Source organism: Phocoena phocoena, chromosome 11, assembly GCF_963924675.1.
Source record: "Phocoena phocoena chromosome 11, mPhoPho1.1, whole genome shotgun sequence".
Classification (NCBI taxonomy): Eukaryota; Metazoa; Chordata; class Mammalia; order Artiodactyla; family Phocoenidae; genus Phocoena; species Phocoena phocoena.
This window is the reverse complement of record NC_089229.1, coordinates 6,550,069-6,578,049: the sequence shown is the minus strand read 5'-3', so window position 1 is coordinate 6,578,049 and position 27,981 is coordinate 6,550,069. Positions and strand designations below refer to the sequence as shown.

Sequence of the window (27,981 nt, the reverse complement as noted above, 5' to 3'; positions counted from 1 at the left end):
GTGTTTAAGGGAGAATTTCAGCTCCTACAAGATGAAAAAGCTCTGGAGGTGCGTAGTGGTGATGGCTGTACAGCAATGTGAATGTATTTAATACCACTGAACTGTCCACTTAAAAATAGTTAAGATGATAAATTTTGTGTGTATAATTTTTTTTTCTAATGCATAGTTGATCTAAGAAGTAAATTTCACCCGTAAGTGTAACTTCAAGGCAAAGGCTCCTCTGCTCCCTATGAACAGACCTAACTCTACGTTGGAGCTGACCATGCTTAATACACAGTGAGGCACTTTAGGCCCAGCAGGCGCCGAGCTCCTCTGCCAGGTGCTTCCAATACACTGATGCTCACATTCTCTCAGCTGCGGAGACTGCAGTTCAGTGAGTCCTGGGAACAACTGTCCCAGGGTCATAGCTGGTGAGCCGTAAAGCAGAGGCAAATCCTCATTTCCTTGTGCCAAATTCCATGAGGCCTCTTAGCATAATCTTTTCAGAAATGACAGCTCAAAAGTAGGAATAACAAATGTTTATTCAGAAATGGGTAACACAGCCTCCTCCATCCCTTAATGCCTCTTCCTCTCCTTTTGAACAAAAGAGACACAGACGGGGAATGCAGGGGAGTGGGAGGTGAAGGACACAAGGACTGGCCTACCACCTTCTGTTTCCCACGATGCCATCCTGTAGAACAGGGGGGCAAACAGGCTCTGCCCTGCAATGTACCATATGGCCAGCCAGAGGACAGGGCCCAGATGGCCAGGCAGCTGCAGGTGGGTTCACTGAAACCCTGTGATAAGCAGAGCAGCCTGACATGGTACTGGAGGGGAGACAGGAGGATAAAGCCATGCAGTCGGGATACATACCGTCCCTCCCGAAAGCAGAGTCCACGCAGTGATCTGTCTCCAGTACCTGCGAAACCAGGTCCTAGTGTCTTATGGACATTCTCTGGGGCCAAGGAGGGGAAAGTGTAGGAGGCGTGTCTCCCAGCTGCTGAAGAGAACTAAGTTTGCACCCATTCAAAGGGAGAGAAGGGAACGAAAGCAGCCTTCTTTAAAGTACTAGAAAGTGGAGCAGCAACAGGCAGATTCCTCGGGCTTCCCAGGCCTGGGCAACCTCAGACCTGGACGACTGAGCTCGGTTCAAACCCTGGGTCCCCCCTGCTTGACAGATTTAACTCTGTGGAAACATGAGTTTCCAGGTTTTTCTTCACTGGACTGGCCCCAAGTAGGTCATGAGAGATTCTTAGTGTCTCAGGTCCCGTTTATACTTTCTAGGCTTGTGCCTTCCATACCACCTGCTACTGATCTGTAGCCCTCCCAGAATCCCACTCCCCAAAACACGCCAGCTCTGCTAGGCTGGCTTCCCTTTACAGTCCCAACAAACCGGCAGGAAACTGAGAATGAATGTCACTGGAGCAATGCTGTGCTGGTATATTCTGGGGCTGCCCCAGGTTCTACAGTTTTGCCCCAAATGCCTGGAACCATACTGAGGGAACAACTCACCAGCTTGCCTGGAAAGGCTGCTTTGCTCTCTCACCTCCCTCCCCACCACCCATCGCTCCCCTACCCCGACTGCCAAGGCAGGAAAACACCCTCCCGTCAGGGTGGGTCCCTCACAACAGTGGAGCAGTGCCCCCTGGTGGCTGCTGGATATATGCCGCCTCTCAGCATCCCTAACTATTGTCCTGTTCCTGTACCTAAGGCCAGAAGAAAAAATCTAGCAGTAAGTCAACAACTCCTATTCAAATAACCCCCCAGGCCCACAGAGTCACAGGACGGGAGGCAGGCCCTTTGAAACACCCAACGAGCAGAGAGCTGGCATGTGCACCAAAACCAGGGTGTGACAATGCTGTACTGCTGAGAAATGGGAGGCTAATGCTGCAAGCCCCTCCCAGCAGTGACGCCCAGAAGGCCAAGAGAGCTGGGGCGGGGCACTCGGCACAACTCAAGGGAAGAGGGGAGTGTGAACTCAAGAATTTACTCTAGGTTGACTGAGACAGTACAGGTCCCCCAAACCAAGAGCCAGCGGTGCACTCTTCCTAGCGAAGCAAGTCTCACCCTGCCCTTGCCACAGGGTCCTCTCCAGACCACACTGGTCTGGAGCCAACTGCGGTGAGAGGACAAGGGGCCTGTGACCTGATCCCCACCTAGGCCACCTCCACTGACCAGGAGAGTGAGCGGCAGAGATCCTGAGCTGACCTGGTTCCTATTAGGATGGCAGGGGCTTCCATTCCCCACTTCAAAAAGTTTAAAAAAGAGAAAGGGGAGTCAAACCCTCACCCCTGAAGAAAGAGCAGTGTCCTTCAAACAGCCCTTGGCCTGCATTCCATTGGGCCTCAAGAAGGCCACCCAGAGAATTCAGGGAACCATTTCCAGACAGAAAAAAACAATTTAGGGCTGAGTTTAGGGGGAGACACTCTGAGCAACACAAGCTTACCTTGGTGATGAGGTGGAGAGAGAAGAGACATACTACAGGAAATGTTAACATACAGAAGAGCACAGGGTAGAACACAACACAGAAAGGCGGGTACCATCCAGTGAGGAAGCTCTCTACCCCCGGCGACCCTTCCCACGCTCAGGGGCCTCCAGTCCAATGGCCCATAGGTCACAAGCTTTGTTTTGGGAAACAGAGCCACCCTCCTCTGCCCCCGCTTCTGGCTGTCTCGCTCCCCCGCTCAAAGTTTGATTTTGAATTCTGTGGGCTGTGTGGTCACAGAGGCCCCTGAGGACTTGAAAAGTGCCTTCAGAATGGTGTCAGGGTCCACTTCGGCAGGAGGGTTGGATGAGGCGGCAGAATTCACCCTGCGAGGCAGCTCACTCTCCTTTTTCACTGAGGGGCTGTCGCTCAGCCGTCTGTAGAGAGCACAGAAAAGTCAAAGTCCTTGTGGGTTTCCCTTACGTAGAGAGCAGTCCCACTGTTAGCTGAGGATCTCTCAAAAGCTGAGCACCAAACATAATGCTTTCCGTACCCTTTTACTCCATTTCTTATAGCAAACCTATCATTTTTTAAATTTGCTGATGAGAAAATTGAGATGCAGTCTGCTATGATCTGGGTTTTAAGTTTAGGAAACACTGCATGTCCCTCAGGGATGGTCAAACACACATCGGCATATTACACATTCTGAGAAGTCTTATAGATTTAACTGGGTTTAGCCCAGTGGTTCCCAAACTCACTATGTCATAAAACGCACATTTTTCAGAATACAACTTAATCCTGCAACACGGTTTAAGAAACTTATGTAAGTCACACGACGCAATATCCAGGGTTCAAAGTGCCGTCTTTCGGTATTTCAAAGTCTATTTCAGGCCTGCCCCACACTACCCCTCCCACCTTGGCAAGGCTAACATTCTCCCTGGGTCTGTGTATCCTTGTCTACAAAAGGACTTCCTTCTGAATGTCAGTCTAGACATTTTCTGCATCTCAGGCTTCAAAAAGTCCTCAGTCCTGGACCAGGCAATGTATGCCTGGGTATGTAACAAAACAAGGGGTAGCACCCAGCACTGTCCCCCAGAGTCAATCATGAGGAGGCAGGGTTTTCCGCTCACCCGGACAACGCACACACAACTGGCCTGCTCGCCGCTTTCTTCTCAGGTGTTTCTAAATTATAAGGCTGGGAACGAGGTCTTAATGTTAGCCCCTGTGGGGTCAATCCCCTGCAGATGATGTGACAAGCCACTTTGCACAAATTTAAGCCTCCTGATTGGCTGCCTGCTACCAGAGCAGAGGAAATGGAATGGAGCTGTATGCAGGCAGTTTACCCCTCAGAACAGAGAGATGGTCATGCAGAGTAGGCAAGCAGAAAAGCTCCACTTGGTCCCCAGCACCCCACCTTTGGAACTTACAGCAGGATGGGCTGGTCTGAGGTGATAACATTCCCATTCATGTGGAGGTTGCATTTCATTGGTTGCCCTGAAAAACCAAAAAAGAAAAGGCTCTGCCATGGGACTTCAGCTCCTCACACAAAAGGACATGGACTGCCATTTTCATTACCAGGAGTCAAAGCATACACCACTGGCAGCTCTGGCTGCACAGCTAGGGATGGGGCTGTCAGGTTTTGGCAAAGCCAGAGACTAAGAAAACCCCAGGGTTATGAGGTCCATGAAACCTTGCCAATGATGGCACCAAGAAGCCAAGTGGCAACAGAGCTAGCTTCATGCAGGAGATCAGAGTCAAAGTAAGGGAAAAAGTGGACTCAGCATGAAGCACTCCAAACTTGTTTGTGAAACAAGTAGTAAGGGAAAATGCTTACGGTATAAAATTAAGTGAAAAAAAAATTCAAAGCCTATGTTCAGATGTCTACTTTGTCCATGAAGGATTAACCTTACAAGGACTGGATTCCCACTTTATATAGCATGTGATAAGTGTAAGAATAACAGCACAAAAAAAGGGGAAGAGGGAATAGAGCCCTATAGGAGTGATATTTCTAAATCTCACTGCAACTGCGTTAATACTAACCTGAAATAGATTCTGATAACCTACAATGTATACTGTAAACCCCTGAGCAACCATTAAGAAAGTGACTCAAAAAATACAGTGGAAAAAAATCATTAAAAGAACTAAAATGCTGCACTAGATTTTCATATAATGCAAAAGAAAGCCACATAAAATGTGAACGGATTAAATAATCCAATAAAAAAGCAGAGGCTGAGATAACCAACAAGGATCTACTGTATAGCACTATACTATTTTGTCATGACCTATATGGGAAAAGAATCTGAAAAAGAATGTGTGTGTGTGTGTATCTATCTCTGAATCACTGTGCTGTACATCTGAAACTAACATTGTAATTCAACTATACTTCAATTAAAAACATAACATCTCTGCTTGCTCTTAGTACACAGGTGGCCCCGGAGGGTTTAATGCACCAGGAGGTCCAACCACCCATCTCAGAGGAAGGCCTGCTGTGAGCAGTGAGGAGCAGCAAGGTGAGGTGGCTGCTTTCTCCCTGACTTACCATCCAGACACCGGTTGTTATACTTCTTATATGCAGTGATGGCATCGTCCTTCTTCACGAAGACCACCTCTGCTACCCCAGGATGGACCAGCCGAGCTCGCTTCAGGGCTCCACAAACACAAAAAAGCTCCTGTGAAGAACAAGAGGGGTTAGTTAGGGTTGGGGGAGCATTTTGGGCAGTCATTATCCTTCCAGCCTGCCATTCACACACTCCAGACAGGGCTCTGGGTTGACTGGTGGCCGCACTCTGACTGAACACGCCCAGCAGCCAAGATTTCAGGGAGGCTCCATTTTAGGTGGTCCTGGGACATCCACAGGCCTCAACCTGGGACCAGATGAGGGGAAAAGCTGTTCTGGCAGTGAGAAGTGAGTCTGGGCTTACAAGTCTTGGAGTCCCTGTGACTCCAAGTCACCCCCAAAGTCTTCCTGCCTCAGTGCTCACTTCCTCAACAAGGGAAATAGTTATGGAATACGGAATTTCTGTCAAGAGTGTCTGTAATGAGAATGGACAGACATATAGGCTCATCAAAGACAGTAGCTAATATATCATCTGGGAATCAGTTAGAAACACAAATTCTGGAGTTCTATGCAGGGTGACCAATCATCCTAGTTTGGCTAGATTGAGGGATTTCAACTGAAATCATTTTCAAGGCAGTGCTTTGTACACCTGTGTCATCATCATCATTTATTCCAACTCTAATCCCTCCTCTTTCACAGACTGAGGCCAGAGAGGGAACCCAATATGGATACAGACTGCAAAGGCCAACTAGCACCCAAGCCATTTCTTCACCTGCAACTGCCTTCACAAGTTGGTTATGGGGACAAAAAGATTTACAAAAAGGTCGTTGAAATGACTTTTTTCTAATGATAAAAGGAAAAATGCTACATATCAAAACCAAGATACGGAACTGAATACTAAGTGTAATTCTAACTCTATTAGTTTTTCTTTTAACATTACTTATTTGGGTAGAAAAGAGGTGAGGATGACTATTATTGGCAGTTCACTATGATTATTGGCAGTTTACTATGAGTAGTAATCATTACAGGTAATTCGTTTTTCATTCCTCTGTAATTTCAAAGATCCTGCATACAGAATGCCTGCCACACAGTAAGTGTATAAATAATAATAGCTATAATTAACTCAATAAATAAAAGCTATTATTACTTTTATAATCAGGAAAAAATTGCTTTCTTTCTCATTTGTCAAGTCTTATACAAAGTAGGCAACAATTTCTATTCTCATGTGCACTGTTCACAAAGTGATCACCCAGCACTCACATTTCACAAGTAAAACCATTAACAAACGTGGCGGCCAGTGTGGGCTGTTATAGAACCTGGGACTCAGCTGCAGGGAGAGGCTGGAGTCCAGCTCCATTCATTCTGTGATCTAACAGTTGAGTAAAAAGGGCGCCTGGGTTCTTTAACAGTCTTATTGGTGCCTGAATGAAAATGAGGTTGAAAAGTCCTGGCTGAAAGACAAATACCGTATGCTAACACATATATATGGAATTTAAGAAAAAAAAAAATGTCATGAAGAACCTAGGGCTAAGACAGGAATAAAGACAAAGACCTACTAGAGAATGGACTTGAGGATATGGGGAGGGGGGAAGGGTAAGCTGTGACAAAGCGAGAGAGAGGCATGGACATATATACACTACCAAACGTAAAATAAATAGCTAGTGGGAAGCAGCCGCATAGCACAGGGAGATCAGCTTGGTGCTTTGTGACCACCTGGAGGGGTAGGATAGGGAGGGTGCGAGAGAGGGAGACACAAGAGGGAAGAGATATGGGAACATATGTATATGTATAACTGATTCACTTTGTTATAAAGCAGAAACTAACACACCATTGTAAAGCAATTATACTCCAATATAGATGTAAAAAAAAAAAAAAAAAAGAAAAGAAAAGAAAAGTCCTGGCTAAGTCTGGGCCACCCTTCACTAGGTACCTGAACTGGGTTTTGCCCATGACTGCCAAGGGTGGGACAGGATGGACCAGAAGCGCAATCCAGAGGGGCCAACCACTAGGTAACACCAGTCCATTTCATCCCTTTTACTTTGGAGCTATCATGAAAACCCCTAAAGGAGGAAGAAATTCCAAAGACTGAGGAAAATATGAACCACTGGATTTTGCACAGTGGGACTAAATGATCCCATTCTAGCACAATTCCATGGCCCTGAGATTTATGTTGGGCACCTGGCTCTGTTTTTGTTGTTTTCGTTTTTTTTTGGGGGGGGCACACTGCATGGCTTACAGGATCTTAGTTCCCTGACCAGGGATTGAACCCAGGCCCCGGCAGTGAAAGTGCCGAGTCCTAACCACCGGACCGCCAGGGAATTCCCCTGGCTCTGGTTTAGAAGCTGTGAGGAAAAGGGTTCACATACCTGGCCTGACTGCTCTTTGGAAGGTCTGCTTCCAAGGCTGGCCCTTGGCTGGCATCTGGGAACTTAGATTCTGGGAGGGCTCCCATAACCCTAACCGATAACAGTGGCGCACTGAGCCTAAACTGTTTGTGCCGACAATGCAGTTTATGCTAAACACTTGCTTTCCTTCTGAGTCTGGAATTTTGGCGTTAGGCAGAGGGTGCCTACATGACTCGTCCCTGATAAAAACCCTGGGCACTGAGTCTCTAATGAGCTTCCCTGGTTTCACACATGTCATTACAAGCAACTGCTGGGGGAATAAAGTATATCCTGTGTGGCTCCAATGGGAGAGGACTCCAGAAGTTTGAGTGTGCTTTCCTCCAGCCTTTGCCCCACGAACATTTTCCCTCTGTTGATTTTGCTTTGTTCCTGTAATGAATCTTAGCCCTGATACAACTCTATGCTAAGTCCTGTGAGTCCTCTTAGAGAATCAGCTAACCAGGGGGTGCTCTTGGGGACCCTTGAAACAGAAGTGGCTTGAGATTTGAAATTCTGGCAGGCCACAGTACTCACAACAATGTCCTCCTCGGTGACTCGAGGGTGCAGATTATTCACGGTCATCTTGGTGCCTTCCAAAGGGCTGAGGACAGGCTGCCACAGACAAAAGAACGTTACCGGAAGTCAGTGAACAGCAGAGCTCACTTCAGGCAAACAACCAGGAAGGTCCAGAGGAAACCCCCATGGAGAGCCTGTCACAACTGGGCCCCTCTAATCATGCCCCCATCACCCTATGCTAGGGAATGGAACCTCTCATCATTTCCCAAATACGCCAGGCCCTTTCGGGCCCGAGCCTCTGCCTGGAATGCCATTCACGTTTCAAGACCCGCCCGGCTCAGATGGCACTTTCTCTTTAAAGCCTTCCCGTATCTGTTCAGTTGAATTAGATGCTCTTTCCTCAGTGCTCCTGGCAGCCGTCTGTTGTATCACCAGGCACAGTGCTCTGTCTGCAGCTCTGTTTTCCCTATTTGCCTGTGAGCTCTCTGAGGGCAGGGGCCACTGGATCTTGGTTTGCTCATTTGTAAAGCGGGGGTGGCAACGCCCACCTCAAAGGCACTATGAGGACCCAACAGGATGCACACAGCACACTGCCCACCCAGCACAGGCTAACTCTCAACTAGCGTGGTCACTTCCTCTCCTTCACCTTCACCTCACCTCGGCAGGCGGCAGCTCTTTGGGGGGATCCTCCTTGTTCACTAACGTCCGGGACATGTTGGTCAAGGCTTTTGTTCGAACAGAGGAGGGGAGAGCAGGAGCTGTGTATGCATCATTCTGAACCACTTTGGTGAAAGGAAGCGCCTTGGACATGGAAAGCTTGGAACTGCTCACCCCAGCCTAAACAAAGAGGAAGAGAGGAATCTGAAAAGCTAGCGACCCAGACACCCCAGGGGTCTGACAACCCCCAGTATCTCAAGGCCTCCCACCTCCCAGTTCCATTATCGATCTAAAGCCAGAAAGGTGCCAGCTGCCAGGGAAGGGGAAGGAGGAGAGAAAAACGGCCTGCACGTGTGTTCACAGAAGCCACTTTCCAGTGTGGGAAGCCCTTTCCAAGAAGCTTCCACGCAGTCCTGAACAGGAGCCACAGGCTCACCCATACCGTTTAGACTTTATAAAAACCCTACAATTTGGAGTTAAGAGGCCAGAAGCTCGGGGTCAAGTTCACTCCTAGATACGCTTCTATCACGATGGGCTGGCTGGGAATAGGAACTCACTCTTAAGAAGGCCTGGACTCCCAGCTTTTTGGTCCCTGTTCTGCACAGAGGAACGATGTGTAGCCCTGCCTCCTCAGCTCCCAGACTGTCAGGGACATGCTGGCAGAGTCAGCATGTGCAAACCAGCAGAAACAGCTCCATCCCTCACTTACCTGTTACCCCTAAGTGCGGACGTGATCCCTTGGAAATATAAACCAGTGAACTCCCTGGTTTTAATGTGTCTGAGGAAAAAAAAATGCATGAGGCAGAAGTGGCAGGTGGTCTTGTCGTAGGAAAAAGGAGGAATGCAGCAGCCAGACAAGCAGATGATGGGACAGGGTCAATTCACCAGCTTCTGCCAATCCAGGTGAATCTAGCTTCATGCTGGATCCCACATTTCTCAAGCTGTTTTCTGAGTCTCAAGAGCCAGTGAGTGTAGTGGTTAAACACATAGCCTGGGAGCCAGACTGCTTAGGTTTAAATCCTTGATCCACTACTTACAAGCTGAGCAGATTTATTTCACCTCTCTGTGCCTAATTCCTCATCCGTAAAATAGGGGTAATAATAGTACCCATCTCACAGGGTGGGAAGGAAAGGAAGTCTTAAATAAGTTAATATAAACACAGGGTTTTTTCCAATTAGGGTTAGCCACTAACTGAGTTAGGAAAGGCCCAGCCCCTTTGTAACAAACTGGCATCATTCAGCTTCACACATCATATTAAGAGCTTCAACGGTAACCAGGAAATTAGTCCACATATTCAGTGCAGTGACCAAAACTGAGTCTTTGGGTCTCTGAAGACCAAACAAAGGCACTTAGCTTGGGCACCCACTTGCCTCCCTATGTGTAATCTGGCCGCATGCACTGAGCTGGGCATGATGTTCAGAGGTCCCTGATATTCCGAGGAACTACTTTCTTTCCTTCTCTGCATCAGCATCCTAGTCCATCGAGCTTTCCCTGCATGCAGGCTGCACCTGGTGGAGCCTTCAGGCAAGGCTCAGTTTATTCTTGCTAACACACTAACCAAGGGAATCCAGACTCAAGAATGGAGCCAGAGCTGCTGACCATGGAAGGAAGGGGACCAGGCAGAATGTCCTGCCACAAAGGAAATAAAATGTGATTCTGTCCTGTGGGATCACTCATATTTCCCCTGCAGTGACTCAGACACAGCAATTGGGAGCTGCAGCTCTGCACTTCACTATCTGTGGGATCTTGAACAAGTCAGTGGACGCGCTGCTGGTCTCAGCATTTATAAAAGCCAGGGGTTGGACTAGTTCCGGTTTTGATAATCTCATGACCCAAATGAAGAAATATTTCTGAATTGAAAGGCCCTACTCTCCACCACCTCTCCCATGAACCTGATCAGACACACCCAGAGTGTAGGAAGAAGGTAAGATGTCATACCACGTGGTGGAGAAAGCTGCCTGAGGCTGCAAATTTCATCTGTTTACTAGGAATGGGAGCTATAACATCATCATCTTCATCCAGGTCATATAAATTCTGAAAATAAAGAAATATAAGCTAACATGGTATGCAGGCTCTCAACAGACATTTGGAGTAAGGACAACAGGGAGATGAGGGCTGGAGTAAGTGAGGTGGGGGGAGAAGTGGGTGCAGGGGGAGTGCCTGGGGGAAACTGGTCTGGGAGACTGGGGCTCAAGTCCTGGCAGGCTGCCTCCCTGCCCCCAAGGGCGCAATGAAAGTGCTGCAATTCCAGTTACATCAGAAGTAACTTTCTACAAGTGGGTACCTTGTAGTTACCTATCAAGGGCCCCTAAAATGTCTGTTTATATCCTTTGGCTTACAAAGTCTGTGCCAGGCAATCTGGCCTATAGAAATAAACCCAAACTCTAGAAAAAGCTTTTTTCCTCCAAGATGTTCATAGAAGGATTTCTAACAGTGGAAATTACAGGAAAATGGTTAAAATAAACCCAAATGTCAACTCAATGGATCAAGCAGTTATTAAAATGTTTACAGTAAATGTGAAAACAAACAACATGAAACTGGATAATAACATAATCACAACTACAGCTATGCATTAAATAAATAATAATCACACACACACGACACAGGAAGGAACCAGGGCAGAATTTCAACAGGGGCTGGCTGTAGAGAGCCAGAGCGTGAGGACTTTTTTATCCCCTTCCTTAACCTTTCTCTGTTTTGCAAAATTTCTGTATAAGCACATACTACTTTTATAATAAAAATAAAAAAAATTTCAATTTGCCTCTCTCTCCCTATGCATTTAAGAAATTTTTTTTTAAAACTCATACACTGCAAAAAGTGTCAAATGTAATTAATCCCTCCTCCAACTCTTCAAATTGGAACCTTGGGCCAGGCCTCAGTTAATCCACGTGGAAGGCCACATCAAAACACACAAGTGTGGGGGACTTCGCTGGTGGTCCAGTGGGTAAGACTCCGTACTCCCAATGCAGGGGGCCTGGGTTTGATCCCTGGTCGGAAAGCTAGATCCTGCATGCGTGCCGCAACTAAGAAGTCTGCGTGCCGCAACTAAGAGTCTGCACATCGCAACTAAGAAGTCCGCATGCTGCAACTAAGACCCAGCACAGGCAAAATAAATAAATAAATATTAAAAAATTTAAACAAACAAACAAAACCACACACGTGTGTATACACACACACACAGTCCACCTGTTTGGCCTGGTGGTTATTGACGACGTTGATCTTCATTCCAGCAGGATGGGCATGAGTTGGTGCCATGGCCTTCTGCTGTGGAACCTAGAAATACCCAGTGGTCACAATTCATCCCACAGGGCCTGCAAGTGTTCTCTATGTGAGTAGAGGATCACTTAACTTAAAATATGGTGGGCACTCAGTTTTGGTCTGTGGTAAAAGGCCCTACAAGACTGCCTTATGCCCAAAGCAGGAAAGCGACAGGAAGACCCATCATCCCAGAGCTCATGTGACGATGCATTTGCAGGGCTCGATGAACCTGGCTTAATAAATGTTCACTGCTGCTGCTGTTCCTTTTACCAAAGATGCTGAGAAGATTAAATGATATTGTTTCCATTCCCTTTGGGGCAGCGGCTGTGCAGGTGGCCAAGACCCTGCACTAAGAGCCAGGTCTGACTGGGCTTCTATCCTGGTCCTCCCTCCCACTGACCGGCTGTGTAACTGTGCTCAATTACTCACATCTCTGAGACTTAGATTCTTCTTTTATAAAACTGGGGTAATAATCCATGGTTGCAGTGAGGAATACATGTTAAGTACCTGCTACATAGCACGAGCTCAGTCAATGTTTTGTCCTTTCCTCTCACTTCCCTCTACTACTATCTCACTTAGAAAATCACTTAATTTCTCTGGACTACCCCCCACCCTTTTCTTTTACAGAAAAGTGAGATGATATCTTGCCTACCTCATATGGTTACTACACAAACAGCTGGGGGAACTGGCACTTTGCCTAAACACTCCTGGTCCTTGGCCTGAAACTACAGCTGTTACTGGTTTCCAGGAATCTGTGACAGGAGCCACAACCTACCTGGATGGTTTTAGTGAGCTTCAGAGCAGGGGTCACTGTCCCGATGGGTGGGCTCATGAAGGCAGCAGGGGAATTCCGCTTCAAGCTGATCTTCTCCCGGGCATCAGCCACCTGGTGGGGCTTCTGGGGCACCGTGCTCTGCTGCTTGCGGGAATTCAGCATCTCTCTGGCATCTTGCACTTTCCCTTTGATCCGGAACCTGGCATCTTTCTGCAAAAGCTTTTCCCGGGCATCCTTGACTCCCAGCTTGAGCCGGGCATCTGAGAGGCCAATCTTCTGCCGAGCATCAAACCTCTGCTGGAAGGTGGCTGTGCGTGCTGGCTGGCCGAGAAGGCTCTGTTGGATCCCAACACGAGATCGGACACCTCCAACTCCTGGTCTGGCATTGAGCCTGCAAATAAAAACTGTAACATTAAGAGGATCTGGATATCAACAGCAGGCTGTGGAAGTAGAGCCATGGTAATACCGGAAACAAAGAAAGTCCTGGAGAAACCAGAAAGCTGCTCCCTGTCAGAGGAAACAATTAATAGAGACTTCTTTCGTAATTTTATGACTTTTAACTCTGCACTGTAAACAAAGTTAGGAGGGAGGGCCTGCTGGTTTCTATCACTAGGTTAAGACTGTTTTTGCTCCCAGACCAGGTGTTTTTAGACAGTATGATAGACACCTCCAAACAATACCACAAAAAATAAGAATATTCCCCAGATATCAAAACCCCACACACCTGAAGAGCAACTTCAGTTTCCAAAGTGCTTCCACATCCGTGCTCTCAGTCAGCACTCTCAGCACCCTGTGGAGCAGGCATTATTATGCCCATTTTACAGCAGAAGAAACAGGTTTAGAGAGCTTGAGTGATTAACGAAGGGTGCCCAGCTGGCCTCCGGCAGCCTCCTGCCTCCGGCAGCCTCCTGCCTCCAGGGCAGGCAGATATCCCCACTGGGCTGGGACCAAGAAAGCCAACACATGGGTCTGGCTTGGAGCCAGAGGACTAACAGACTAAGATATAAAGACTTGGTAGAAAGAAAAATAATCACTCTGAACTGTTTCTATTCACAATACTCTGACTCCAAATGTGTAGGTTTTTTCCTCACGCCAACTAATTCTCTAAGTCTCTAGACACCAACTGGGTGTCTGACAGCTCAATTCTGACACTAACTACCTAGAGTTGGCACAGACTCCACAGGTTAAAGGCTCAGTCCCACAAGACTGTCCTCAAGTCAGAGGTCAATTCCAAGTCCTGGGCTTCCTGTTCATCTGATCGACGGGCTATAAATGGAGGGTTCGCACGACCCCCCCCCCAAGTTACATAATTTGCTAGAATACCTTATAGGACTGAGGAAAACAGTTTACTTATTATTACCAGTTTATTACAAAGGATACAATTCAAGAACAGCCAAGAAGAAGATATGTGTAAGGCAAAGTACAGAGAAAGGGTATGGCAACACCACCCTCCTGGCACATGGATGTGTTCACCAACCCAAAGTTTCTCCAAACTCAATTGTATAGGGGTTTCTATGGAGGTTCCATTACCATAATTGATCAAATCACTGGTTACTGATGATAAGCTCAATCTCTAGCCCCTCTTTTCTCCCTGGAGGTCCAGGGTAGGGAGTGGGGTGGAGCTGCAAGTTCCAACAGGCTAATCATGCCTAGGTCTTTCTGGTGACCAGCCCCTGTCCTGAAGCTCCCTAGGGGCCTACCAAGAGCTGCTTCATTAGAACAAAAGATGCTCCTATCACCCTTATCACTCAGGAAATTCCAAGGGTTTTAGAAACTGTGTGCCAGGACAAAGACCAAATATATACTTATCACAGTCTGCAACAACAAAAATGTCAATCCAGAAACTGTTAAAACTGGAAAGGAACAAAACTCCATAAAACAAGTCCCATTCTCTTCTGGGGCTCCTTTGTTGGCTCTTCTAATGGCTTGCGAGGAAACAGAAGATGCTTCTAGTCCAATCCTGGAAGTCCTCTCTGGGATCTGTGGGCTTCTGCCCACCCCACCATAAGGCTTCCAGCCACACAAACAGTCCTGTGGCAGGTGCCCTGCTGGGGACACCAACTCCCACGCCTCCTCTTTGGGAAACCCTCTCTGATTCTTCCAGGACAGCCCTCCTTTGTGCTATTATCCTTTGTGTTCTTCCCTTCTCTCCCTACCCTGGACTGGGAGGGAAGTGGCGGATGGGGCTCATTCCTGATTCACTGCCCCGTGCTTTGTAAGTGTTGCTGAGCCCTGGCTCAGTATCAGAAACATCTAAGGAGCTTCTTAAAAATATAGATAGCTCTAAAAAAAGGAAAGAAAACTAACAAACAAAAAAATACAGCTCTCTAAACCCCACCCCAGAGCTACTGAGTCCAAAATCTGGGTGAAGGCCTGGGCATATGCATTTTTCACTCAACAGGTGATCCTGGAGAACAGCAGTGTTGAAAATCTCTGACCTGGAGTTAGAAGGTAAAACTACTGAATAAACAAGTTCCTATACCATGTCCCACATCACTGCGCAGGCCTCCCAGGAGGCATCCTTCATAGTGGGCAAGCCACTGGGTTCTCCTACTGCCTCTTTCTTCCTCAGCCAGCTGGAGTGAGACTGTCCACCAGCTCCTCTGCTAACAGCAGGAGTGCAACCAAAGGTGAGTCTTCCTGGCACCAGTAAAAGAAAACCTGGACCTTCATCTTGTTATTCTAAGCATAGTGGAAAAACACCTGCTGCCACTACTATGCCAGAGCCAGACCTAAGGCAGTGATGCATAACGTCAGTTTTCTTTGAAAAATGGCAAATTAGGATTTAAGTACTTTCCGGTGGGTTTATACAAAAAACAGGTGGAAGGGACTTCCCTGGTGGTCCAGTGGTTAAGACTCCGCACTCCCAATGCAGGGGGTCTGGGTTCGATCCCTGGTCAGGGAACTAGATCTCACATGCCACAACTAAAAAAAAGATCCTGCAGGCCACAACTAAAGAAAGATCTCACACGCATCAACGAAGATCCCGCATACCACAACTAGGACCTGGAGCAACCAAATAAATTAAATAAGTAAATATTTAAAAACAACAACAACAACAAAAAACAGGTGGAAGAGAGAATGGAAGGGGTCATTTACAGAATCAATCAGATTAGGTTTAAAGTGGGTAGGTGGGACTGCTTGTCCATCCCTGCTCTATTTTCTCATGTAGAGACTCTGGGAGACTGAGGGGACTTCCCTGGTGGCACAGTGGTTAAGAATCTGCCTGCCAGTGCAAGGGACACTGATTCAATCCCTAGTCCGGGAAGATCCCACATGCCGTGGAGCAACTAAGCCTGTGCGACACAACTACTGAGCCTGCGCTCTAGAGCCCACGAGCCACAACTACTGAAGCTGCGAGCCTAGAACCTGTGCTCCACAACAAGAGAAGCCACCGCAAAGAGAAGCATGCACACTGCAACGAAGAGTAGCCCCTGCTCGCCGCAAGTAGAGAAAGCCCACGTGCAGCAACGAAGACCCAATGCAGCCAAAAATAAATAAATAAATTTATATATGTTAAAAAAACCCCAAAACTGAAATTGAGTTATTTGTAGTGAGGTGGATGGACCTAGAGTCTGTCATACAGAGTGAAGTAAACCAGAAAGAGAAAAACAAATACTGTATGCTAACACATATATATGGAATCCAAAAAAAAAAAATGGTTCTGAATAACCTAGAGGCAGGGCAGGAATAAAGATGCAGACATAGAGAATGGACTTGAGGGCACGGGGAGGGGGAAGGGTAAGCTGGGACAAAGTGAGAGAGGGGCATGGACATATATACACTACCAAATGTAAAACAGATAGCTAGTGGGAGGCAGCCGCAAAGCACAGGGAGATCAGCTCGGTGATTTGTGACTACCTACAGGGGTGCGATAGGGAGGGTGCAAGGGAGACGCAAGAGAGAGGGGATATGGGGATATATGTGTATGTATAGCTTTGTTGTACAGCAGAAACAGAACACTGTAAAGCAATAATACTCCAATAAAGATGTTAAAAACAAAACAAAGTCTGTGGGGCCATGGGAGGGCTTAGAGGTAGCCCAGGGTTTCTGGAAAGAGTAGTGTCAAAAGGCACCCTAGGCAGACCAAATGTGGAGAGCGCCCCCTACAGCCCACAGCTTGTAGCATCTTTGCTCTCGCAGAGGGGGAGGGGGGAAGTTGAGGAGGCGTTTAAGTTCTCCCCATTTCCCCACCCTCAAGAGCATTCCTTCACTTCTCCCATATAACTTCCACAGCTGAAGGCTCTCTCCTTGGAGCCCCCAAAGCACTGAATAAAGCTTCTATTAAAGCACTTACCAAGCAGCATCACAATGATTTGTTTACAAGCCTGCATCATCCACAGGATTAAGAGCTTCCCAGGGGGTACATCCTACAGCTCCTCCCCTAAGTCAACAGTGCCCCAGGGGAATGACAAAGGCTCAAAGAGCTATGTCAGGGATCCTACAGGGCTACTAACTTACATTCTCCTTTTAGGCTCACAATCTCTGAGATCACCTGCCATCACTTCCATTTTACAGAGGAGAAACCAAATCAAAGAGCTAGTGGCATGGCTGGGACTGGACCCCAGACTCCAGACTCTTTCCATTATAACAGATTCCAAGCTTCTCTCTTTCCTACTCCAAGCCCCAGGGGAGGTAAGACGGGAGAAGGGGTGGCTGCCCTGGAAGGGCTTCTCCTAGAGAAGACTGCCCCTGCAAAGCCAGTCCTCCACCCAGCCCTCACCAACTGGTCCAGTGCCCTGCTAGGATCCTGGCCACCAATCGCTCTCCCAGCTGAGAGAGGGGCACCCACACAGCCATGGCACAGGGCCACTCTGGCCCTTACTCCAAAAGTGGGACCCACAAGGATCTTGCCGAGCTGCAGGAGCTTCAGGAAAGGTCTCCTGGAAGAGAAAGCAGCTGGTCTTTTTGTAATGAGTGGACATTACAAAGGGAACCAGGCTGCATACACACTGGCAGTGGAATACTTCATTGATGACCAGGTCCACCACACAGTGGAGGTCAGACACATCCTAACCCAAACTTGAGCCTGAATGAAGATTTCCTATCTTCATCTGTCTTCTCCAAATCCCACCTCCTCCCATCACCAGGGTACCCCTACCAAAGGTTCCTGATATTTATAACTACAGGAGGTGGGATGATCTTATCGTGTGATACACCATGATTTTACAATACCATAAAATTGGGCAAATCTAGACCCAATGGCATAATTATGCTTTCAAAAAGTCAAGTTACCCAATTTCACCAGTCATTCAAGCAATTAAACATTATTGCCAAGAAAAAAAAGAAAAAGCTACTGAAAGCAACTATTTTGAATAATTAAAGGAAGAATGAGATTCTTTTTTAAATGGATGTAGGATTATCAGCTTATCTCTCTTTTTTAAAAAAACAATTATTTTATTTATTTGTTTTTGGCTGCGTTGGGTTGCGTTGCGTCCTTGTTGCTGCGCGGGCTTTCTCTAGTTGCAGGGCGTGGGCTTCAGTAGTTGTGGCACGTGGGCTCAGTTGTTGTGGCTCATGGGCTCTAGAGCACAGGCTCAGTAGTTGCGGTGCACGGGCTTAGTTGCTCCGCGGCATGTGGGATCTTCCCGGACCAGGGCTCGAACCCGTGTCCCCTGCATTGGCAGGTGGATTCTTAACCACTGCGCCACCAGGGAAGTCCCAACAATGAGATTCTTGAAAACAAAATTCATATCCTTGAACAGAGAATGAAGAAAGGGGCAGATTCAAAAGTTTTCTGGTTCATTCCAATTGGGTCTGAACAGTAAACCTTTGTAGAAGGAAGGGCGGGGGAGATTAGGCTTCTGAAACCTTAATTTATTCATATTCCTCAACAATTTCCCTTCTCTGATGATTTGTAATGGCTGTTTGAAGTGCTGCATTGAGAATTCACAGAAGTCTATGGTTGATAAGCAATGTCTGCCATGGCCACACAAGGGGCAACTGGCTACCACGGTTTATGAAAGATTTTACAAAGAAGGCACTCTCAACTAACAGTTTTGAGCACTTACTACAGATCCATAAACTTTGACCCACCTCCTTTAACCCTCACAACTCTGAGAATTAGGTTATTATCCACCTTTTATAGATGAGGAAACTGAGATTCAAGGAGAGTAACTATCCCAAATAACAGAGCTAAAATGGTGAAAGCTGGATTTGAACTTCACTATACCTAGTTAAAATACCAATAAATCAAGCGTGGGTCAAAAATAAAGAACAGGACTCAAGGAGTTAAGGAAGGGTGAATACTGTCCCCAAGCTAAGGAAAAAATTAGGACTCCAGTCACATCCAGGGATATAGCGTACCCTCTAGTGACGAGAGGGTGAGCACACACACTGAGGCTGGCGGACAGGGTGCTCACCAGAGACCCACACACCATACTGCTTGTCTAGCAAGGAAGACCACCAAGATGTCTCGTGCTGGTATTTTTATCTATTTGAACAGCACAAAAAGGTACATTTTGGGGAGGGAGGTGATACAGCTGTGGATGCAAGAGCACGAGTAAGCTACTTTCCCTCAAGTCCATGTATTCAGTTCCCTGGTTACACCAGTTCTTTCAACTCCTTTCATAAGCAGCTTTAGGGGGTTTCAGTGTTCAGGCTTTTTATAATCATTGCTCCTCTCCCTGCATGAAAAGACAGCCATTCATCCCAGCAAGCAGCAGTACTGCTTATATGGCAGGCATTAGTCATCAGGAATTTTTCAAATAAACACTCCTGCTAGAAGCAGGTCTCTAAAACATAGAACCAGTTATGTTACCCTCCTGCTCCAAGAACTGCTAAGAGTTCTCTAACAAAGCCCAACAAAGCCCAACAGACTAGTGGAACCACTAGTCTGGCCCCCGCTGCCTGCAGCCTCACCTCCCACGGCAGACTATCTGATGTTCCCGAAACACATTCTGCACTTCTGGCCTCAGTAAATGTTCGGGATGGGGAGAGAGGGAGGTTTTGGGCAAGTCTCTTAACTGCCTGGCCCCACCACACCTGAAACAGTGCAACTGTACACTGTTTCCAGACGCTCCCCAGGCACGCCACCAGGTCCTAGGAAGAGTGGTGTGGGCGAGAGGGCAAATGCCCTCTGGAGCCTGTGCCCCTCCCCCAGTCCCCTGCTGGAACCTGGCATACACATGACCAGGGAGGGTCTGTCTGAGGCTAGGGATCCCTCACCCTCTTGGATCTACCTGTGGAGAGCAGAGTGGCAGCTGGCTCTGGACAGATGTCCAGTCCAAAGGATTCGGGCCCACAAGGGGGACCCTGGACTATTCTAAAGTGGATTTTAATCCATGGGGGTCTCTGGGTTAGAACGTGTGTGTTGAGGTCATCTTAGGGAGGAAACACAGTTTAGTTCTAACAATTACTGAGGGTCAATTCTGAACTATGTGCTTTAGAGACACAAGGAAAAACAAGACACGACCCCCTTACCCTCCAAGAGAGTTTTGTGCAGATGTTTCATTTTAAATTACAATTCTTCCCTTCTAAGCTAATGTAGCAACTCATTTACCTCCTCCTTGTTTTAGATCTAATTTCCTTTACCTTATTTCAATAAGGAAACCAGCAGTGAGTACCAGGACCAGAGCCCTGGCCTGAACTCAAAAGTTCCCTAACCTCCTCTCCCCATGGCTCCAAGGACTCTCACATATGCATCTGGCCCAGAGCTGCTCACCTCCAGCACACTCAAGGCCCAACTTCCCCACTAAGGCTGCCGTGTCACCTTCATCTAATGACATGGAGGGAGTGACAGATAGCTATCCTGTGAGGGGTGAACTGAGCAAACCAAAGACGGGGTGACTTGACTAACCAAATCAGTGATACTCTCACATCTGAAGGAAGAAATCGACAAGAGGGGCAGGCCCGCGCCACAGCTGGTGCCCAGTGCTGCCCTGGAAGGACTCACCTATGGGTCTTGAACAACTGGAGCCACTAGAGATGTGCTGTGTGTGAGGAAGGAGAGCACCTCACCACGGCCTGGATAAAGTACCATGAAATCATTGTCCCCCTTCTCTAATTTCATATTAATCAAGGAACCGTTTGATGATTAACTGGGGGCCATGTAATAACGATGATGATGACACCTTTCTTGACTCACACAATCCGATGGACACAAAACAGAATGGCTGCTCTGAAGAACAAGCAAATTCCATGACCTGTGAAAAGGGGTTACTCACACTTCCACGGGCTCAGTCCTTTGCTATTTCCAATAAGAAGAGGAAAGAAGTTTTCTGAGATGGTCACAGGTTCTTTCTTCCTAAATTATTAAGCACAAAGTTCTTCCTGGGACATCCATGCTACATTAAACCAAAGTTTCCAGTAAGGTGATTTCTTCTAGAAAGCATGTAAAATAGCCATTTGTTTACTGTAGGAACTGACGTTTGTTCACTGAAATTTGTTCAGACCTTTCAGTCCTTGTTGGGGATTCCCTCCCCACACCATCTAGTTTTTCCCTTTGCTGGCTGTGCAAGCAAACTAAAAATGGAGTTTCCAGCAGGTTTAACCCAAACACAGCATCCAGTTTCTTCTACACTGTCTCTTGGCCTGCACTTCCACCAATCCAATCTTCACATAAAAGCAAAGCAATATTCTCACACTGAAGACTGGATGTTACTTCTGTACTTAAAAGCCTTCCTTAACGATGATGATAACTAACATCTATTGGGCACTCAGTACCCATCAGATGCTTTCTGATGTACTTTAGATACATTGATTGACTAAGTCCTGACAACACCTAATGAAGTGAATATTATCCATATTTTATAGATAAGGGAAGAGAGGCATGAAGTGGTTAAGTAACTTTCATAAGATCATATGGAAAGTGGGAGAAGCAGGGATTGAAACTTGGCAGTCTGACTCTAGGACCCCAATGCTTAGCTATTATGTACCCTGGGGGAAGGGATTTGGGCTTCTACTCCTTTAAAGTCATTTGCTAAACCCTTACTATCTGGTACAAACTTTAAAATATACATTCTTACATTCTCATTTAATTCTCTCAACCACCTACCAGGAACCATTATTACAAATGAGGAAACTGCCCAGCTCAGAACTCACCTGGCCGGGGAGGCACAGACCCAACAATGGGCCTTGCCAAGGGACCAGGTCTGCCTGGCTGCACAGTCTCTGCCCTTCCCAGGGGTCCACATATCCTCCCTTCCCTGCATGCCCACCCAATGCCCAACACAAGACCGCACACATCAACACCAAAAAAAGTACAGACCGCCTGCAGTCAGGAACTGAGGGAAGTGACTGCAGGAAGCGCAGGTCCTGGGAAGCTAGCTCATTCGGCAACTGTCGAGCAAACCTGTGAAACCGGGATGGGCTTAGAAGTGGCCCGAGGACCCAGCACCAATTCCACACCAGTTACTCGAAGGAAGACCTAGGAGAGAACTACTCACACATAACGGCAGAGTAAATTAATGCTGGGTGCCTGTCACGAACCAGAAGCCAGGTGAAGTGCTGGCTGGTGAATTCCGTGGTGGCGGGCGCAGTGGCTATGTGTGCAGAGGTGAGGGTAGGGGGATACCTTTCAGAGAGTAAAATAATCCATTTTCTAGCCACAGGCACGCAGGCCGCGTTAATAAATTCACGTCTGCTGAGTGAATGACTGAGAAAACTACACCTACCTTCACAGCCCGGCTGTTTACAGGACGTGTGAACTAATTTAACGCGTGCTGGAAAACTACTGGCCGAAGTCCCCACTCTTTCATACAGGTGAACTGGAGCGCACAAAGGCTGGAAATGACTAACAACATTTGAAGGCCCAGAGGAAGTCCGGGGCACCTAACTGCGAACCATCCCCGCGACTCCTCACCCAGATACACAACAGTCTTCTCTGCGAACCATCGAGAAACAGCCGGCCTCCAGCCCCGTCCCACCTGTTTCTCTGCCCAAGCCTGAGGCCAACTCAGCCAGCTCATAAAGTGCACTCGGCACCGATCTCAGCTCTCCGTGGCTTCGGGCAACTCACTCCGCCTCCAGCTCCTCATCTGGAAAATGGGGAAACCCTTAAGAGCGGGCCAGCAGGGCTGCGAAAAGAGCAAAGACCGCCTGGGCAGCAAAGCGCTTAGAGAACCTGAAATGCCGCACAAAGGGAGTCGAGTGTTAGAGGAGAACCAGGCGCAAAATTTGGAAATTAAAGGTCTGGGTGTGGATCTCGGCTTCGGCACTAACAGACCGGCAGAGTCTGAGCAAATCACTTGCCCGCGCAACTCCAGTCGTCCTAACTCTGAGGCCGCGCTGAGACCGTGGGGCAGCGCCCGGCTCCTCAGACAAGGGGCTGCGCCGGAGACCCTCCGGGCCGCGGACAGCGCGTCCCCTCCACAACCGCAACTCCGTCCCCCGCGGGGCGCCCCTCGGGCCGCTCCCACAAGCCCCGCAGTCCGGCCGCTCTGCCGTCAGCGGTCCCACCGGCCTCCCCCCGGCCCGCCGGAGCGACGGCGCCTGCAGCCAGTGGGCAGCCGGGCGGCCGGGCCCGCGGCGGCGGCGGCGGCCGGGCCAATGGGGAGCGCGGCTGTGGCAGGGGGCGGGAGCAGACGGCCCTCCGCGTCGCGCCCAGACCGTTCCCTCCTCCGCCCCGAGCCTCGCTAAGACTCGGGCCGTGAACCCCGAAAGGAGAAAAGGCCGCTCACCGCCCCTTCGCCGCAGCCCCTCGCTTCCGGATGAGCTCGTCCAGGGAGATGTCCGCCATCTTGTACCGCCGCGCGAGCCGCGAGCAGTAATCGTCCCTCAGCCCTCGAGCCCGCCCCTTCGGCTGCTACGGAGCAACTAGCGGCTTCCGGCGTTCGGCTGACGAAATCTCGCGACAGATCAAACCCAGCAAGAACCGGAAGGGGCGGGGCTCTCCCCGTGAGCCTTTGCGACGTCCGCTGCTTATCTGCATACGGCGGGTCGTAACCCTACCGTTCCCTCTTTCTCCAGACGAGCAAATAAAATGCAAAGCAACAGAAAACAATTAAATGAGTAAGACAGTCTTCAAAGGAAAGAGGTTCTCGGTTCGACGGTCAACTTTGCCACTCACCGTAGGGCTAATGAGAATGGGATTCATTACCTAGGAAGTAAACGTTAGGAGGGGTTTATGCCTTAAACTTATGAGTAAGGAAAATAACGATTCGGGGTGACGCCCGAATCCTCACTGCTAATGTGAGACGAATTTTTGAGCGGGTAAAGGTTGCCCCTACGGTGACCCGCCTACTTTGCGGGATGCCTGGGAGTTGCGATCTGCCCGTACCCCTTGCATCTAAAAAGTAGAATTTAGTAATTAACCGAATTGAGGAAAGTTGAAAACGAATCGAGGAATTACGTGTAGTTGTCATTATCGATTAACTGTGGTGGTCAAATCTCGCGCCTCTATCCGGGGTTGTTAACCCGTAAAACGGTTGAGATTGGGTTTAGGTAATACAGTCAGTTCTTTGGAGCTTACGAGGTGCGCTGACTGGGAGTGTTACCAGTTAATTGTTCGGGGGAGACAACGTGCAGTACATAGGAGCTTACGAGGTGCTTTGGAGCTTACGAGGTGCGCTGACTGGGAGTGTTACCAGTTAATTGTTCGGGGGAGACAACGTGCAGTACATAGGAGTCTCGTTGTGTAGGTTATAATGCAGTGCTTACGTACCACGGCTCACACTTGTAGGCAGTAGGACGTTTACAATGTTTTTGCTAGCCTGACCGTTGTCTTCCTGACCTGCACAATGGGGCACAGGAACTGCGTCGCTGCGAGGGCCAAATGAAGTGTTCCGAATCTGTATTTTTTTTTTAATTGATGTAATTTCAGTCTCCAGCACTGATCCTGGTGGGAGGTTCAGTATGTCGAACCAGTGAATGAAAAATACAACAACAGCAGGAAACGGAATTCCTTGGCGATCCAGTGGTGAGGACTGCGCGGTTCTGCTGCAGCGGGCCCGGGGTTAGATCCCTGATCGCGGAAGTAAAACACCCGCATGCAGCGCGGTGTGGCCGAAACACCACTAACAGAAAAACAGAAACATAAAACAAAGACTAAACGTGCAACGCGTTTTAGACCAGCGCCGAACAAAGATTAAGTGCCCTATGAATCACTGCTGTAAGTACAACGGGTGAGTGGAGTTATGTGTTCTCGACAGAACATCACACCGCAGATGAAAACCTGGCGTCAGAAAGAAGGTCCGTGGAGAGACGAGGTGGTGAAGATTGGGCACCGGAGGAGGGAAATCCAGGTCCCCGCCTTCGCAGCCGTGATTGGCTGCTGGCTGGCCCTCCTTTTCTCAGCCGTGAAACAGGACCATTAACTCCTCCCTCCGCGAGGTCCCGGGAAGGAACGCGGAAACCAGGAACCAACCATTGGCCGGCTGCCCAGCGGAGGGCAGGCAGGTGCGCAGGAATAGGAAAGGGCCAGAGGAGCGCGAGAGTTAAGGCCCTTTCGCACCTCCACGCGAAGAAAGCGAAGTGTAAAAATAGCGCTTAAATAATTTCCTTAAACTACCCCAATAGTGGAGTCATTGATGTCATGTAATTCTGTGACTGCCGGATTGCCCTCCTCCAGAAGCGTTTCGGAACTTCGTGGGGTCTTATTTGGGTGTCGGAACGGCAGGGATCCGGTCACGTGGAGGCGGGGACGGGATGGGACGTCCCGCTGGATCTCCCAACGCTCGGGACATTCCCGGGGCGGAGGCGCCGATTACGATTCTTTGATCCTGGGTTTCGCTCCATTTCTTGTATGAACACGCAGGACTTTTTTCCTGGTGTAAACAACTATGGGATTGCCAGCAACGCACCTGCGCTGTAGCCAAAGGAACTGGGTCCTGCCTTACTTGGAGACTAACCAACCATTGTGACCCGCCTGGGAAAACCGCACCCCTGTCGGCAGAGCGGGGAAGGCGGGCGGCATTAGAGCCAGTGCAGGGACCATGCGTCCATGCAGACTCCTGATGCTTCCGTCTACGGGCCTTGGGGCCACCAGCATTTACATGCTGAAATGTGCATCATTTTATGAAGTCCTTTCCTTTTTTGCTTTTATAATATGTTTGGGTTTTGCATTTTTGTTTTTAATATTTATTCGGCTGCGTTGGGTCTTAGTTGTGTTGTGTAGGCTCTTCGTTGTGGCGCTCAGGGCTTCCTCTCCAGTTGTGGAGCGCGGGCTCCAGAGAGCGTGGGGTCAGTAGTTGCACGCAGGCTCTAGAGTGCGTACGGTTAGTTACCCCGCGGCATGTGGGCTCTTAGTTCCCTGACCAGGGATCAAACCTGCGTCCCCTGCATTGGAAGGCAGATTCTTAACCGCTGGACCACCACGGAAGTCCCCTTTGTGTTGATTTTTTTAAAAATTCTGTATAGGTAGGTGGTATCAGTGGTGACTTCAGGAGCATAAAGCGGCTGTTATAAATGTTGTTTTTAAATGGTGTCACGTCTGAGAGGGTGGAGAATCACTGGCCTATTCACTCACCCATTTTACAGGTTGGGAGACAGACTTATAAGAGGGTAGGGACCAGGTCCAATTTACGTCCTTCTTCCCAGCTTCAGCAGACAGCCTCTTGTGGGCTCAGGCAGTGTGCAGCAAGTCTCAACACTCAGGCCCGTTTTCTTATCCTCCAGACGGGGACAGGCACCAGGAGACCTAATGTGTATCAAGCGCTCAGCAGAGTCCTCAGCAGACGGTAGGTGTGGAGAAGCGCCATCAGGGCCTGAGAGGCCCAGGCTGAGTCCTTCCCCTGCCCACTGAGGAGTCCCAGCCCTGCTCCAGGATGTGTGAGGGCCAGAGACAGAATGGAAGGTGAGAGATGAAAGGGGAGAGTGGCTCCCTAGCCCCGAGGCCTCCTGTGAACTCCCCCGTCTTCTCCTCTTCCCCACTCTACTCCAGCCACACTGGCCCTCACTGTGTCCCAGGGCCTCCGCACTTGCTGGTCACTCCCGCTGGAGTACCCCTCTAGTCCTGCCTCCCTCTTCAGTCTCATCCTCACTGTCCCCTCAGCCACCTGCCTTCCTTGATCTGTTTCTGAAAGTTTCTTCCACAAGCTTGTTCTAGCCACAAGGCCTTCACACTTGCTGTTCCGCCTTGAACACCTACCCCAGCGGGGCCAGCTCCTTCCCTTCACATCGCAGCACAAAGGTCACCTCCTCAGGGGTGACCAACTCTGAGAACAGCCCTCATTCCCACACTGTCCCGTCTTTTTTTGGTTTTTAATTTTATTTTTACTTTTGGTTGCGATGGGTCTTTGTTGCTGCACAGGGACTTTCTCTGGTAGCGGTGAGCGGGGGCTATTCTTCATTGCAGTGCGCGGGCTTCTCATTGTGGTGGCTTCTCTTGTGGAGCACGGGCTCTAGGCACGTGGGCTCAGCAGTTGTGGCTTGCAGACTCTAGAGCGCAGGCTCAGTAGTTGTGGCGCACAGGCTTAGTTGCTCCGAGGCATGTGGGATCTTCCCAGACCGGGCCTTGAACCCGTGTCCCCTGCATTGACAGGTGGATTCTTAATCAGTGTGCCACCAGAGAAGCCCCACACTGTCCCATCTTTAACTTCCATCTTGGCATTTCCCATCACCTGTTACTTGTCTAGTGTCTTTCTTGTGAACACCCCAGAAGCAGGGAAGGGTGTGTCTGGAGCAGCCTTGGCCCTGGCCCTGGCCCTGGAAGAGTGCCTGAATGAATGAAGGCACTCCCTTCCTCACCTGTAGCTTCCCCAGGACAGGGCAACACCTGCCTTGCCTCAGGCCCGACCTCCACCCTGAAAGCCATTCACTGCCCTGAGCCTCAGTCTCTCTGTTGCAAATAGGTGCTACTGACTTCTCTCTACTTCTCTCAGGGCTCTCCAGAGGACCGAGTAAAAAGGAAAACACTGGGGACACAGGGGGTTGTCCAAAGTTGGGACTGGGGACACCTTTTAACGCGGCTGAGATGATGTGAATAAGGCTGGGTGTAAGGGGAGGGTTAAAAGTTGGACCCCCACTGTCCACACTCCATCTATTCCCAGGAATCTACCCTAAAAGAAGTCATAAGGAGGGTGAAGGACTGCCCCTGCTGGCGCAGTGCCTAAGAATCCGCCTGCCAGTGCAGGGGCCACGGGTTCGAGCCCTGGCCTGGGAAGAGCCCACATGCCGTGGAGCAACTAAGCCCGTGTGCCACGACTACTGAGCCTGCGCTCTGGAGCCCGCAAGCCACAACTACTGAGCCTGCGTGCCACAACTACTGAAGCCTGCGTGCCTAGAGCCTGTGCTCCACGACAAGAGAAGCCACCACAATGAGAAGCCCCCGCACCGCAACGAAGCGTAGCCCCCGCTCGCCACAACTAGAGAAAGCCCGCAAGCAGCGACGAGGACCCAACGCAGCCAAAAATAAAAATAAATTTTAAAAAAAAGGAGGGTGAACACGGCCACTGTTATTTACAAAATCTGCAAACTGGAAACAGCCTAACTGTCCAACAACAGGGATTTGCTACATAAGAAAATCATGACCCATGTGGGCCTATGGCGAGCT

At 48.9% G+C, this 27,981-nt stretch overlaps 1 protein-coding gene and 1 non-coding gene across 3 annotated transcripts; one reads left to right on the top strand and one right to left on the bottom strand.

Moving 5' to 3' along the window:
* Positions 1 to 503: 503 nt before the first annotated feature.
* On the bottom strand, positions 504 to 23,322 carry POLDIP3 (DNA polymerase delta interacting protein 3). 2 transcript variants are annotated; one of them, XM_065887254.1, is made up of 9 exons: positions 23,171 to 23,322; positions 12,552 to 12,942; positions 11,705 to 11,791; positions 10,457 to 10,552; positions 8,519 to 8,698; positions 7,880 to 7,957; positions 4,944 to 5,073; positions 3,832 to 3,898; positions 504 to 2,841 (listed from the first exon to the last, which is right to left on the bottom strand). In XM_065887254.1, the coding sequence occupies exons 1-9, from the start codon at positions 23,227 to 23,229 to the stop codon at positions 2,664 to 2,666; spliced, it is 1,266 nt and encodes a 421-aa protein (XP_065743326.1). In that variant the 5' UTR covers positions 23,230 to 23,322; the 3' UTR covers positions 504 to 2,663. The 2 variants fall into 2 exon arrangements, with proteins under 2 accessions (XP_065743326.1, XP_065743327.1); XM_065887255.1 differs by lacking the exon at positions 11,705 to 11,791 and having other exon boundaries at positions 2,664 to 2,841; positions 23,171 to 23,229.
* A 294-nt stretch (positions 23,323 to 23,616) lies between these two features.
* On the top strand, positions 23,617 to 23,766 carry LOC136131709 (U12 minor spliceosomal RNA). The gene has a single exon (XR_010656435.1). It is a non-coding gene; the product is annotated as a U12 minor spliceosomal RNA (small nuclear RNA).
* Positions 23,767 to 27,981: the final 4,215 nt, after the last annotated feature.